This window comes from Papaver somniferum, chromosome 2 (assembly GCF_003573695.1).
Source record: "Papaver somniferum cultivar HN1 chromosome 2, ASM357369v1, whole genome shotgun sequence".
NCBI lineage: Eukaryota > Viridiplantae > Streptophyta > Magnoliopsida > Ranunculales > Papaveraceae > Papaver > Papaver somniferum.
The window spans coordinates 155,530,249-155,545,455 of NC_039359.1; the positions used below are offsets into that span (position 1 = coordinate 155,530,249).

The 15,207-nt window shown below is 35.8% G+C and overlaps 2 protein-coding genes across 2 annotated transcripts; one reads left to right on the forward strand and one right to left on the reverse strand.

Annotated features, from left to right (window-relative positions):
• Nucleotides 1-4,021: 4,021 nt before the first annotated feature.
• LOC113349518 (probable polyamine oxidase 5) lies at nt 4,022-6,112 on the forward strand. Its single transcript, XM_026593494.1, has one exon. It carries the CDS (start codon nt 4,191-4,193, stop codon nt 5,787-5,789), a length of 1,599 nt encoding a protein of 532 aa, XP_026449279.1. The 5' UTR covers nt 4,022-4,190; the 3' UTR covers nt 5,790-6,112.
• Nucleotides 6,113-9,559: 3,447 nt separating this feature from the next.
• On the reverse strand, nt 9,560-14,979 carry LOC113349519. The gene is made up of 6 exons (XM_026593495.1): nt 14,166-14,979; nt 11,161-11,213; nt 10,960-11,047; nt 10,755-10,853; nt 10,090-10,220; nt 9,560-10,007 (listed from the first exon to the last, which is right to left on the reverse strand). The coding sequence occupies exons 1-6, from the start codon at nt 14,862-14,864 to the stop codon at nt 9,971-9,973; spliced, it is 1,107 nt and encodes a 368-aa protein (XP_026449280.1). The 5' UTR covers nt 14,865-14,979; the 3' UTR covers nt 9,560-9,970.
• Nucleotides 14,980-15,207: the final 228 nt, after the last annotated feature.

Here is a 15,207-nt window from a genome sequence, read left to right on the forward strand (position 1 = left end):
TATTGTCGATCAATTCAAACTGAAGATCTAATAATTTAGCTCACGTATTAAGATGTGATCGATCTTTAAGCCCACCATTTCATCTTGGGTTCTCAACTCTCTTGACCTTATTTGGAGATCATAATAGATATAGCTAGATAGCTTTGTCTTTGTCCCTGGGAGAGGTGATTTTATTGCCTAAAGTAAAAATGCTTCGACAAAGTTGCAAATTTGAAATAAAAATATTATTTAGATGCTCAAGAAAATTTGTTATCCTTTGGAGGGATGCTAGCGTGATACTGAGTTCACGTGATTTGCATCTTAAACTATTATATCAAACTACTATAGTGACAGGATAAGATGGGCTCACCATCAATCAGGAGATTTCTCGGAAAAAAATATATATAACTTTCTCATTAATCGTAATTCTGCTAAAGAGAATGAAATGATTTCCCGTGGAAAAAACTATGAAAGTTGCAGACTCTATCTCGGATCATGCTGTTTATTTGTAAATTAATTCAAAAAGCTTTACCGACCTCGAGTAGACTAGCGGCTCATAACCCAGAGGTTTCCCCAGAGTGTCAAATGTGGAATAACCAAGCTATGAAAACGGAGAATCATCTTTTTAGAACGTGCCCTTTTGCCAGAGCAGTTTGGTTTGGTTGCTCCTTGGAAACAGTCAATTCGCGAGTTAATACAGATGTGATTAGCAAGTGGATTGAATTTTGGATCGCCGATCAAAACTTCTCGAAATTTAGTGAACAAATTGCAATCATTCGTTGGTTCATATGGAAATATAGATGCGAGGTTGTTTTCAGGAAAACTGTTCCGAGTCCCTCCTATTTAATTCAGCAGATAAAAAATTTCATCCAGTCTTCAGTTATCAAGGAAGAGACCAAATCTCAAGGCATCCGAAAAACGAAGATTAACAATCACGTGTGGAACAACATCAGGTCAGATTGGATAATTTTCATTGATGCGTCCTTTAAAAAAGAAAATCTATCCATGGGATATGCCTTCATTCTATATTTGGTAGACCAAGAAGTTTTTCTACATATTTCAGTTGGCTCTGATTGGGCTTCCTCGGCGTTACATGCTGAAGCAAAAGCAAATGCTTTAAAGTGGCTAAAAAATAATATTCTTTCTAGCGTCTGCATAGTCACAGACTGTAAACTCCTTCGGGATTCTATCACCAAACAAGATACAAAAGCTTCATGGGTTGCGGAGAATACTATTAAAGAAGCAATTTACTTGTTGGATAAATTTCCTCAAGCACAGGTTAAATTTATTAACAGGGACTACAATGCTGCAGCAGACTCAGTTGTAAAAGAAGTAAGGATCCGAAGACTTTATCATATGTCATCACACTTGTGTCAACGAGTGTGAAAAGAGAGCATCGCTTCTAATATTTTTGATGAAAATGAAATTGTAGATCTCCTGTATTACATTGTTGAAGTTAATATATTAACCTTTTCCATTAAAAAAAAAAAAAAACTATTATATCAAACAGTTTAGTGTTATTGTGATTTAATTTAATTTGAGTGCCAAAAGTACATAAGATATCTAAATTACATTTAAAAAAAAAAAAACTTTTTATATTGTAAATTTATATGAGCCCAAAGTAAAATATTCATATGGAGAACAAAAAAGATTATGTCTCCCTTATCTTATTCTCCCCACCGTTATACGACCTGACCCTAAAATCAGATTGACCCTTTGTATCGTTTCAAAATCTCATTGGTTATCATCTTAAACAAACATTAGAAATTAAAATATTCCTTAAGCAAAGATTAGTATAATCATTCTGATTTTTTCGAAAGATTATGTGCAATCATTCTAATGAAGAACCACATTCTTATGGTCTGCTATATATGGATTCTTTGTCTGATGAATGGAAAGACACGTCTAACTGTCTGACAAACGTGCCCTGAACTAGCCCGGACGAATAATTTGGTCGACCAGACAAAGAAACTAGAGTGTGATGCCTACAAAGAAAACTAGCGCTAATTACCAAAAAAAAAAAAAAAAACTAGCGCTGAAACGTACAAACATTGCCAATATGCTCGTTTATATACAAAATGTATGCGCAAAATGGAATAAGTTGTGTTAGTTTTTTTTTTTTTTTTAATACGCGAAAACCGGATCCATGCCCCTATCCGAACCCAGCAAGTTGGATTGGCCTCACTGCCAGACCCAACACCGCTAAACCCACTATACAACTAATCTATTACAAACATTGTCAATCTGTCAGAAGTACTATATGGGAATGGAGAAAGAATAAGTCCTCCAGAGTCCATGCCATAAAAAAGAGAATTTGAGACATTTATCCTTTTGCTATTTGGTGGGTGATCTGGACTGAACGTAACGCAAGACTTTTTAATGGAAAGTATAAGTGTCTGGACTCGATCATTGATAGTGTGAAGTCTCAGGTGTATGATTGGTGCGTTGGAACTGACATTTTTGTGGGTATTTCCTCGAATACACAGTTCTAAACAATCGGGAGGCATCATGAGATAATTGATTTTCTGTATTTTTTTTTTATTTTGTAGCTCTAGTATAATTGAGCTAGGTTTTGTTTTCTTTTTTTTTTCTCAACTCATTACTGACTTGGTGGTGAGTTGAATTTTTCAATATATTTACACTTTTCGAGTCTCAAAAAAAAAAAAAAAACTTAACGTGGAAGACACTCTCACATATTCATAACACCCGCCATCCAAAAAGGGGCATGCTAATCCAGTGGATAGCAGTTTCCAAAACATGTGAAAATCGGGAAAAATCTCGAAATTTCTCTTTGATAAATCAAGCGAGGCTAGCAAGCCTTTAAGTACAAAAACTTCTTTTGAAGAAATTTTTTTCTTCTCCACCTTGGATAAAACAAACAAAGTGATATTAAAATATAACTATATTTTAATTACTTGTTCATCGTATATAAAAGCATTCAGATAGAAAGCAAGCCGGTATATAATAGGTCTGATTCTGAGTCAAGACCTTAGAGGTCAATGTCACTATCATACAATGGTAAAATCAGTGGATGAAGGTACAAATAACTTGAGTTCAAAACTCTTAAGTATTAGATTTTTTTACCCATCAAAGAAAAGATTAAGGTCGTATTGAGGAGCTAACAAGGAGTATTTATCCAAGTATGAGACAAATATACAATCCAGACTTAGCATCAGCAGCTTTATCACAAGGACATTTTACATGGACACAAGTGACACTCATGTGACCCACTTACCTCACTAAGATGGAACCTACTATCTTTTTCTTTCTTTTTTGGCTGAAATAAGCTAATCATTATGCTTCATTAGACGAAAATACTAGCAATTAGAATATTTTGATTCTCCAAACTGACAGCTAGAATATAGCTATTTCATTGGTGCCATATGATAATTTATTTTAACATAAAAGTCATCTTTCTTCTTTTTGTTTTTGAGATATTTTAATATAATAGTAAAGTGTATAGTTTGATAAAACTAACAAATAAAAAAAGAAATCTAAGATTATTATCTAATGAGAAGCACAAACTTTGAAAATGCTATATGTTGCAACCCCTCACACATTAGAATGGGCCCACCTTAAAAAAATTAGCAAGGGATCGAGGTTGGTTTTAGCGTTGTTGGTTCAAAACTTTTGCTATCTGTCTGCTATATTTTTACCTCAACGTAGTACTCCGATTATGTGTTGCCGCCATATTGGTCCATGACATTTAGCTCAGAACCCAACACGAAGCCCATTGAGTTCACCACTTCCGAGTCAAGGTTTAGATATATGACACATAGGGGTGTAGAGATGCGGGGGTAAAATCGGTAGATGTGCAGCAGCTTGGAAGAATTATTTGACCATTGACCAAAACAAATCTGAATGCCATAATGAGCTAGACATAGCATGAGCAAGTGGACTACTAATCTAGTGTATCTGCATGCCTAAATGGTGAGGGGGCTTATGCCCTTTAGTTTGCTAACCCTACTATTATTCCAAAGCTAGCCAAGGTCACAAGGGAAAAAAGAAAAAGGAGAGTGACTGCAAAATCAATCCCTACCATTTTGTCTACCCCCTCTATTTATAAACTACACAAATATCGAACACTTTGTCATGATATCTTCACACAATAATTAAACTCTTCATCGTCATCTCATTGTCATTTTTTGTTCTTCATCATCATCTTCAAACCTTTTGCTTTACTCAGACTGTGAGAATCCTTGCAAGCAAAAATGGTGGTCAAGAAACCAAGAATTGTGATAATAGGAGCTGGAATGGCAGGTCTAGTAGCAGCCAACAAGCTTTACACTTCACCGGGCACGAAAGAAGCGTTCGAGTTATGTATCGTAGAAGGTGGGAATAGAATCGGTGGTAGAATTCTTACTTCGGAAATCGGTGGTGACAGAATCGAAATGGGTGCAACTTGGATCCATGGTGTAGGCGGTAGTCCAATTTTCAAAATTGCTGAAGAAATTGGCGCTTTAGATTCTAAACAACCGTGGGAACATAAAGACGGTTATCCGAAAGACGTTTTAACCGTCGCAGAAGGCGGTTTAGTTCTTGATCCGGTGTCTATCGTCGAGCCCATTTCAAATCTTTACAGAAATTTGATGGATTACGCACAAGGGAAGTTGGTTGAAGGGAGTGAAACTTACAAGAAGAATTCTAGTATCAGTAATGGCTACTCTGACAAGCTTAGTATCGGTTCGTTTCTTCGTAAAGGTCTTGAAGCGTACTGGAATTCTGCCAAAAGCGACAACAAGATGATAAAATCATTGGAGGAAGCGGTGTTCGCAATGCATGAAAATGAAGAAAGAGCTCATACTTCAGCAGGTGAATTATCAGATTTAGATTACAATGCTGAGAGTGAGTATAAAAACTTTCCCGACGAAGAGTTAACAATTGCAAAAGGATATTTACGAGTCGTCGAATCGTTAGCATCTGTTCTTCCTAGTGGTTTGATTCAGTTGGGTAGAAAAGTTAAAAAGATAGAATGGAAAAAAGATGAAAATGAAGCAGCGGCAATGGAAATGGAGAACGGATATGGAAGTGGTAGGCCTGTGAAGCTGCATTTTGATGATGGGTCGATTATGGTGGCCGACCATGTCATAGTTACCGTCTCATTAGGAGTTCTTAAAGCTGGAATCCGCGACGGATCTCCGTCAGGTATGTGTTTTAGTCCTCCCCTGCCTTCTTTCAAAAAAGACGCGATTTCAAGGCTTGGATTCGGCACTGTTAATAAGCTCTTCCTAGAATTGAGTCCAACTTACAAGGAGTTCAAGAATTTTCCAAACTTGCAAATGGCATTTCACTCATCGAGTTCGGAGTTGCGGCAACAAGAAATTCCGTGGTGGATGAGAAGAACAGCTTCTTTAAGTCCAATTTACAACAATTCTAGTGTTCTATTGTCATGGTTTGCAGGCAAAGAAGCTTTAGAACTTGAGTCTCTTAAAGATGAAGAGATAATTAATGGTATTACGACAACAATATCAAGTTTCTTGCCGGAGCCGAAAACCCGAAAAGTCTTAAATTCGCAACAATGCAGCAATGGAAGTGCAAAAACTATTGAGTTTGCAAGAGTTGTGAAAAGCAAATGGGGCACAGCCCCATTATTTATGGGTTCATATAGTTATGTTGCAGTTGGTTCAAGTGGAAAGGATCTTGATTCAATGGCGGAACCATTACCCTGTGTACCATCAACACCATCACATCCTCTACAAATTCTATTTGCAGGTGAAGCAACACATAGAACGCATTATTCTACTACTCATGGGGCGTATTTCAGTGGTGAAAGAGAAGCTAATAGAATTCTTAAGTACTATAATTTGTGATTTGGAGTTATTTAGTGTTATTATTAGAGGTTAAAAGTATAATATTAGAAGAAAATCTCCACCAAAAAAGAGATGGGCGGCAAAGAGAAATGGGGTACAATGAATATATAATTTTTTTGTGTCTGGTACTTTAGTTTGTGAGATTATTTTTTTTTATGTTTTTGAGTCATTTTGTGTACTTTAAATCTTTGAAAGTAAATTGATTGATAAGAATGAGATATTATCATATGCTGCTTTGTATTCTATGATGATGTAAAAGTAGAGGAGCTGAGGAAGAGGAGGAACAAAACTCACTCAATTAATTAAGTTCTTCTTTCCATCCAGCAATGAGTAATCTTTAATTAAGTTTATTTGATCATCAAAATATATCTCTACTTTTCACAAGTAGCTTTTTGACTTAAATGTTGGTCGGGTTACTTTGAAGAAGACCAATATCTCCACGAGGAGAGGATTAGTTCTATGGCAATCTTACTTTCTTGGAAAAGGCCAGGAACGTAAACTACTGACTTTAAATATGAGAATCAGTCATCAACTATCTAACTCGTTATTTCTATTTAGTTAGCCAAGCTTCTGCTATATCTATGGAGAAAAATCTCTTGAAATCCCTTGGACTCCAGTTTTTAGTTTTCAATCCTTTGATTTAGCCATTGTATTTTGGACTCCAGTTTTTAGTTTTCAATCCTGAAATTCAGCCATGGTATTTCCCACGTGATTTCCCACCATCAATCTATAATTATTGATATATATATACAGAGGTGGATATGGTTTGTCTGATCAAAAAAAAAATACGTACAAACCTTTTGGATCTGTTGTAAGGGTGGTGTAAGTAGGACCGAAGAAGATGAAAGATCCCTATCCTCATTCCTCACACGTTGAGAAGACAAACAATTTGTAGTTGTACATGACAACCATGTAGCTAGCTAGGCAGTCCCCTTACTACAACCCTTCTTCTCCTTTTTCCCTACACGGGGTAAAATCAAATCTTGTCTATATAACAAGTTTGAATATCAGAGACAGAAAATGACTTCACAGCAAACACCTCCCCTTACTGAAAACCTTCTTCATTTCATTATCAAGAAGTGGTCCTATAGACTACTAGTATCTAATCCTAAAGCTAATTTTATTGGATTCGTATCCAATAACAAACCTATAGAGATCTTGTTTCATATTCTCACTATATTCTCCAAGTCAAAAAGTATTTACTAAGTGACTGCATAGTAGCTAAAGCCTTAAAACTTAATAAAACTTGCACGGATTGAAGGCTAAGACCCAGAATCTATGCAAGGAAACAGGTCCCGCGCGAAGGCATACCATGCATTATAAACCCTGCAATCATACGGGGATTTGAGGTAACCCCCGTGTAATCTGGTAACATTGTTCTGTAACAGCCTTGTATATATCTTCTGAGACTCAATATAGAGATGAATGGATCTATCTTCTGAGACTCAATATAGAGATGAATGGATCTTCAGGACATGTCCAACAATAGAGTATGTCCAAAATATCTTCACAGGAACTTTTCGTATTGAATCACCCATAAAACAAGCACATGAACAAATTGCAGAGGTATCATCATAGGGACACAAGAATCTTAAATCTACTATTGTTGTTGTTTGCTTTACTGTTTGGGAAATTGATAGGTCAATTCTGAGTAGCTGTTGTTTCACAGCAAGTAAAACTCCATTACTGTATGTAGTCTCTTTGGCAGTAAAAGAACCTCCAGAAAAAACTAAGAGTGACCCACTGTCTGTCTTCTTTCTCTATCTCTTGTCCATTTCAATCACACTTTGATGATTTCAGCTAATTACAAATATATTTTATGGACCCATTTCATTTTTTCTTGATTCACCAAATTCTCATGAAAAACAATCCAAGATCTCCCTGGCACTATTATTGATCCCTCGTCACATTAAATCCACTCATTGTGTAATTCATTATGGAGACCAGATTAATTGCGAAATCTCCGTGTACTAATTTCTTGTGCAGTATGAGGCTGCACGGTATTCGTCATTAATTATAACAATGTCAACGGATCCTACCTCTAAAACTAAATCCTAGCGAAGATCTTTCGAACTTTCAACATGTTTTCATTAATGATGCAAGGCTTAATCATGACATGGTTCTTTAATCATTATGCGATAGAGGTAAAACGTCAACACGGAAGGTGGGTGATGTCTTACCTAAATATATTCTTCATAATTTCATTTATAATGATGATCAAGTGCAAGACATTTGGCTCATTTAATTTCCTAATCAACTCAATCAATGGTAGACATTCCTTTGCTAATTGATTGAACAAATGATGAGAAAAGGAATGATAGAGCATAAATCATGTTAGAAGGAAGCTAGCTTATCAATCTACATTTGTTTATAGAGAGAAGTTAAAAGAAAAAAATATAGGTTGATCAAGTGGCAGATATGTGAGAAGCCGAATACCGAGTAGAAATACTACCTCCATTTTTAAAAAAGAGATACTACCACTTTTTCATATTAGCCTACACGTCGGTTAAATTGAAAAGATCACACTAACTCTTTTCTAGAAACGAAGGGAGTACAGACTACAAACTAAGTTGCATTTGCATTAGAATTTTGTGTGTGCATTTGTCTGTTTAATGAAATTGGTCCGTGATCAAGGAAAAGCAAAACAGAAAAGGAGGGGGCAAAGACCTAACCTTCTTTGCCCTATCCATGACTAAAGGATGATCTCTAAGCTATTCAGTGGCACTATTGATCTCAAACTATCATATACTACTTAGTTCACTACAATTACCGTTTGTCTTAATCATAAAGGAAGCAGTACACCCTTTTTTTCCCTTTAAAGTTTGATATCATCCTCAAGGGAAAACAGAAGCACCCCAATGACCCCATTATGTTGTCTTGAGAATTAGATTTTGAAAGTAAAAGTTCAATCAGTTTTATTGTGGACCTTTGCTTTATTGCTATTAGTAATCTTATCTTACATTTCCCGTTAAGATTTATTAGGGTTAATAAAACATGGCTACTAATAGGAGTACCAATTTGCTTGGGGGTGTACCAATCTAAAGGTGTTAGGTGTTTTGTCTTATATGGGTATCAATACACCCCTAAGCAAATTGGTGTCCCCTATTAGCAATGTTGTAAAAAACAAAAGGAGTATAAATTGAATGATTGGACTATGTTATCTCCAAAACAGAAAAGATAAAAGAAAAAGTTCACTCAACATTACTTTCACAAAAGACCATTTGATACAACAACAAAATATTCACATAAAAATAAAGATGCCCAATAGCATGTTAGGAAATCCTTGTAGAGATCTAGTAGTGGTCACTTCATAGACTAGTAGGTATCTGGTTCTTTCCCTGCCATTCTACCATTTTCCTTACAATTTCACCTCAACTAATGTCTCATTTCTCAAGACAGTGACCAGAATTCTAATAATTCACAAGAGATATCAGCTTTAGTAGATTTTGTCCTAAAAAAGTTTCCAATGTATCAGTCTAGCCATGTTAAACTAGCAGCAGTAGGGAAATAAAACTATTTGCTTTAATTCTCCAAAGGCTCAATCAGCTGAGACACAAATGGTCAAATTTCAGTTTTCACTGCAGCTGTAAGAGATCATGGGTACAGGTCAAAAATAGTCACAACTGTAAAAAGGAAAGAAAGAAGATTGTGGACAAGAAGGGTTTTGTCATACTTCATATGTACTGGATGGATACTTACCATGCAGTATCTGACACCACATCAGCAGGGAGGGTAAAAGTTAAGAACTTAACTTCAAACAAAAGACTGAATAAAAAGAAAAAGTAAACATGGGTTTTCACTTTTCACCATGATATCTCAAGTCAATGAACTGACATATCAGAACCAAAGTAAGACAACATTTCTCCACTAAATTGGTACATTTCCTAAAAATCTGATAATTGAGGAGCATACAAGTATTTTTACTGTCCAGTGTCCATGCATTTCAAGAGATTGAAAGAAACATTGTCTTCTTCTCTTTTTTCTAAGGAGAATTAAGATCATGGAAGTTATGGCAGGATCACCTAAGCTATGAGGTGAAATGTGAAAAAAGAAAAAAAAGAAAGAAAAGGATGGCATAAGACATGTAATGAGCAAAACCAAAAAAATCCTGCACCCAATCAAAATTTCGGGTGAGGGATGTACATACTGCTCAGGGGTGTGTAACGACTTATCCTCGTGCGCTAACTCGTGGAGGATTTCAGTTTTCTGTTTCTTTGCCTGAAAAGTGGAAAACTAAAGTTATAGTAAAGTTTAAGGTAGACAAGGAAATATGATGATTGTTTTATAGTGGAAAACCTACCAAAAACTATCCTTCTTTTCTTGTTCCAAAAACTCCTCAAATGAGATGTCGAAAAATTTAGAGTCTGTAGTATTATCTTCTAATTGGCCTGAACGTGCATCTGATTCCATACGTGCACCAACTTCAAGCATCTTCAATGATAAGGACAAACTTTAATCAGAATCTGATAACAACATATTGTTCTGATAATCATGTTAATTCGAAATCTATGGGTGTTAAATCTTGCAACCACCTACCCATGTTTATAATGAACAGAGATAAATACTAATCCCTACTTATTGTTAATTTGGCACCATTCACAACATCAAAAGTAGTTTCCTTAATTCGTTGTCATTAACATATGACTCAGAGTCACGAGATACGTGTATCTACAAAAAGTCATGTTCTCCAGTTGGTCAGTGATGCCAGCTCAAGGGAGCTGCCTAAATTACTAAAACATTGGAATGTGTGTCAACATAAGAGGGCCCAGAATGAATTGATGGGTGAAACTGTGTGAAACTTCACTATATCAACTGAATTATGGCCCACGCTCATTTGAATTGTCAACTTACTTAAAGAGAAAACAGCTTGAGAAATCCCGAGAAAACTGGAAGCCTTGATCAGTTTCTTTCGCCATTATGTATTTTCAGCAGTAGTAAGTTCTAATAAGGATACTGGAATAATACCTTTTTGTACGCTGGTGAAAGCTTGAGTTGGTCTTGGATCCTATTGTAAACAACAGCATCTTCGTCTAACCTTTTTTGCTCTGCCTCTAATTTGTATATCTGCAGGAAGAGTGAGAAACAAATATATCAATACCCACTTTTAAAGGAGAGACAGATTTCATCTGTTTTTCTGGAGCTACCAGCTTAATTTAGGACTATCACAAACCTGTTGTGAGATGCGATCAAATGAAGACCTGTCTGCCTTGTAAAGTAGAGCCTTTGTTATTGTATATTTACGTTGAAGGATCTCTGATCTGTAGATGCATAAAAACAAAGAAAGAAACTAAATTGAGACTATAAATGGCAGAGTAATCAGTAAGAGATAAAGATGCATGTTATCTACTTAGAACAAAGATAGGGCTCATACTTGTGTTGTAAATCATTCCTCGCCTCGACTAAGCATTTTGCAAACTGACCAACCTGCATTACCAGTGTTGGTTAGTTTAGGTTCCAAGTAATGCTTCAGTTCAGTTGGAAGTTAAAATGATGACCCACTTTGAGAAGAAATGTATTGGTTATACGTTGTTCTGTTTCTCAAGAACCAGTCAGCTAAAAAATGATTGATGCAACAAGGTAATTCAAATCAAATCAAGCAGATGTGTTCTTAGCCTGTTAATATAGTGATAGAAATTATTAGGATTCACTAGAAGCAAATTTAATAACTAGAGCACACATCTTCCAACAGAGAGGAAATAAGCCTGTGATAGAAATTATTAGGATTCACTAGAAGCAAATTTGCAGTTTTAATAACTAGAGCACACATCTTCCAACAGAGAGGAAATAAGCCTATGATACAATTACAGTCAGAAGCAATGTCTAGATAAGCAATTATGACCGCATGATTTTGGAGTGTGTCAAAATGACAATTTCAGTGTGCATCTTAATAAGGATAAATGGAGATACAAATTCGATGATCCTACAAAATCATGAATGTCCTAGACGATGCCTTCTGCCATCAATTTCTTGGGTTTATTTATCACTTTTAGAAATCCTCTACGAGGAAATAGAGTCAACGGACACTATTCTGTAGTCTGATCAAAAACATACACTTTTCTGTAGCCAATAGGAGTGCAGAGGCATCATGTCCAGAGGTTGGCGCCTCTTAGCAGCTGAACATTCTTGAGGCAATGCGAGGTGTGTCTAGAAGCTTGCCTACAGGCACCCCTGAGGAAACTGGGGTGCAAATAATATGACACAAAGGGTAAAAATTGCCTTATTGTGGACTGTGTTGCTTGTTTGTTTGGTATTAGACCATTTAGCTTGAGTGTTATTTTCTGATAAAATTTCATTCTAGCTCAAATAGGTTTCATATACAAATGCAAGAAAAATTCAGGGAAATCTCCACTATATCCATGAGCAAGACCCTGTTTTTTATCATCAATGAAAACTAAGGATGCAAGAACCTTGTGACTACCATATGGTTTCTGATATATAAACCACAGGGAAAGTCTGAAAGTAAAACAGATATTTTCAGAAGACAGAACCTAACTCCCATGGGTAACTTGCTCCCAGGATGCACTAATAAATGAAGGAAAAACACAAATAGTGTACATGTGAGATAGTCTACTGTATAAAGATGATCAGGTCAACCATATGACTTTTACTAGGTATTTTTACTACAAAGCAAAACTGATTTATTTTTTTCACAGACAACCTCAAATCCAGAAAAAACGAGGAATAAGGCCACAGAAGCTCATAAGCAAAGCAACTAAATCAAAATGTCACCATTCCTACTATAAATAGATGCACTAGAGCCAAGAATTGAAGAACACAAAAAGTCATTCACAAAAGCAGTCAAATAGTTCACAATTGTAACGAACCCACAGAATTGCTATAGGGATCAAACATTCTTCGAACTTAATTTTGAGAAAGGGCCTAAAACATACCAGCAAGTAAGCATTTTATTGAGAAATCTAAGAAGCAACTATGATACATTAAGCAATCTAAGGAACATTTGTCCTCTAATGGACGTGAAAATGAGTACTTGACTAGTCACTGGCCACGAACATGGTCTGTTTGGGAAAATAATAATACGCTTATTAGAAGCCATTTTGCATTTCCTTACATGTTCAGCCAAGATTTTAAGACACCTTTGACAGATACACAGGATTGCATAACATGCTAGAACAGAAAATGTGATGACGAGAAAGAAGAAGTGTCTTAAGGGAAAGTCCTATGATGCATGCAATCAAACCCCTCTAGCATATGAAGTGGTTGTTAGGAAAACATACAAAGGCAGTCCATGATTCTTGTCAGAAGAACCACTAACTTAAGCAGTATATAATTCCTAAGCAGACATAAAGCCCCGAAAATGCTAGCTATCCCCAACCATGTCCTCCACCCATTTCCACCATGAGGTGTCATGGAGACAGTGGTTTAATGCCACACGAAAGGGCCCCCCTGCTAATCTCAATCCAAGGGATCAAGGGGCTAAAATTTGATACCTCATGGGGGAAATGGGTGGGGGAAATCTGCGGGGGAAGTGTAGCACTGTCGCATAAATCCCAGGCCTCCACTGTCATTAGATATATGGACAGAAAATCAGCTCAAACAATGGATCTTCCTCCACTGCATAATATAAGATGTCCCACTCATCCTAATAATGCTCTCAAGAATAAATGCCAGGGAGACTTGGGTAAAAGGACACCTAATTTATCACAGGCTAGAGAGAATGCCATAGATAAGTGTATCTTATGCACCCATGCACATTTGAGAAGAAATAGCTCAACAACATTGTCCCTTAAAGGACAGCAGCATTAATTTGTAGACGGTTAAAGGTGAATAACCAACACCAAGGGCAAACATATCTACCAACGACAAAAATCTGCATCTTCTTTAATACCAAAGATCTAATTCCTACACATCATTTCAGACAAGAACAGAAAACAACATCATAATTCCCAATACCAAACACCTTATACATGCTTAACTTCTCGATCAAACTCAACAAACTTCAAACCAGACCAGATTAGCTTTCAAGATAAAATCCTTTTTGTATGTAAAAGATTCTAATGTTCTCTGGAAGAATAACATGGTGCTATTTTAAGCCCAAAGCATATGGCAACTTCGAACATTGGAACTTTTGAAAGGAGGATCAGATGCTTTAGGTTTTAGGATTTTGTTTTGGGAGGCATTACAAAGTAGAAACTCAGTTAATGTATTAGACAGCTTCAATGAAAACAATCCCTAAGTTCTTGTACACAATTAGTGACTTGGTTTCACATAATCAACCCCAAGAAAGAAAGAGATCAACATAAATATCAATGCAATGAAAAGAAGTAAATTTGTGGGTATTCTTCTAATCTAACAATAATAACCAACTGTTCAAAATAAATTTATAATTGAAAATGAAATGTCAAGTGAAGTGAGTACCTGAGCTAATGTCAAGGATTTTGAATCATGAGACTTCACAAGCTGATCATACTGTTGTTTGATTTTTCTCTGTGTTATACTAGATGAAGATGTGAATGGATATAAAGAATCCAACCCATTCTTTTCCTGAACAAAGACTGGCAAATAGCTTTGCTTATCAAAATCTTCCTTGTTCTCCTTTTTCTTCTTAACTCTTTTCTTCTTTTTCTTACCTTTCTCTACTAAATCTCCTCCATCAGTCTTCTCACAATCATCTCCTCTAACTAAACCCCTCTCATTATCCAAATCAGACCCTTTAGAAACCAAGTTATCATTAATAACATCCCCCTTAGACTGTGCTGATGAAAATGAAAAAACCAATGAAACCTTTTTTGTCTTTAAAGGATTTTTTGAGTTAGTAATATTTACAAACAGTGAATGTGCATTCTGGGGTTTTTGAGTTTTATCAAAATCTAATGAATCAAGAGCTGAAACTGAGCTCTGGGTTGACTCTTTTACCACAACATTTCTTGATTTCAGCTTTCTATGAACAAAAATGAGCAGTAAATAACACAGTAATATAAAGAGCATTACACAGAAGTATAGAACAAATGGGAACATGGGTTCATCTAGAAATTGATAACTTGACGTTGTTGTTGATGGTTGATCAGTGAGGAAGAAAACTGTAACAATGTCTGGGTTTCCATTAAATTGCTCCATTCGAGTAAAGAAAGACAGGAAAGGAAAGAAACTTCTGTAAATTCAGTTTTGTTGTTTTGACTCTTCTATGAGAAAAACCAGTGAACAGAAAAAAGTGTTTCTTTTTTTATTAATATCCTTTTCTTTACTCAATGAAAGATCTAACTTTTAAGAAGAATTTAGTTTTTTAGATTTTTTGTGGTCCCAGATTTCACATTGCTTGAAATGGGTTCTTAAATTGTACATCATAGGATTAGATATTTAGGTTAGTTGGTTAATCCAAGCCATCAATTGCTTGAAGTATATTATTATCAATGGACTTCAAATATAAGAGTCAGTTCATAAACCAGGTAAAAGAAAACTC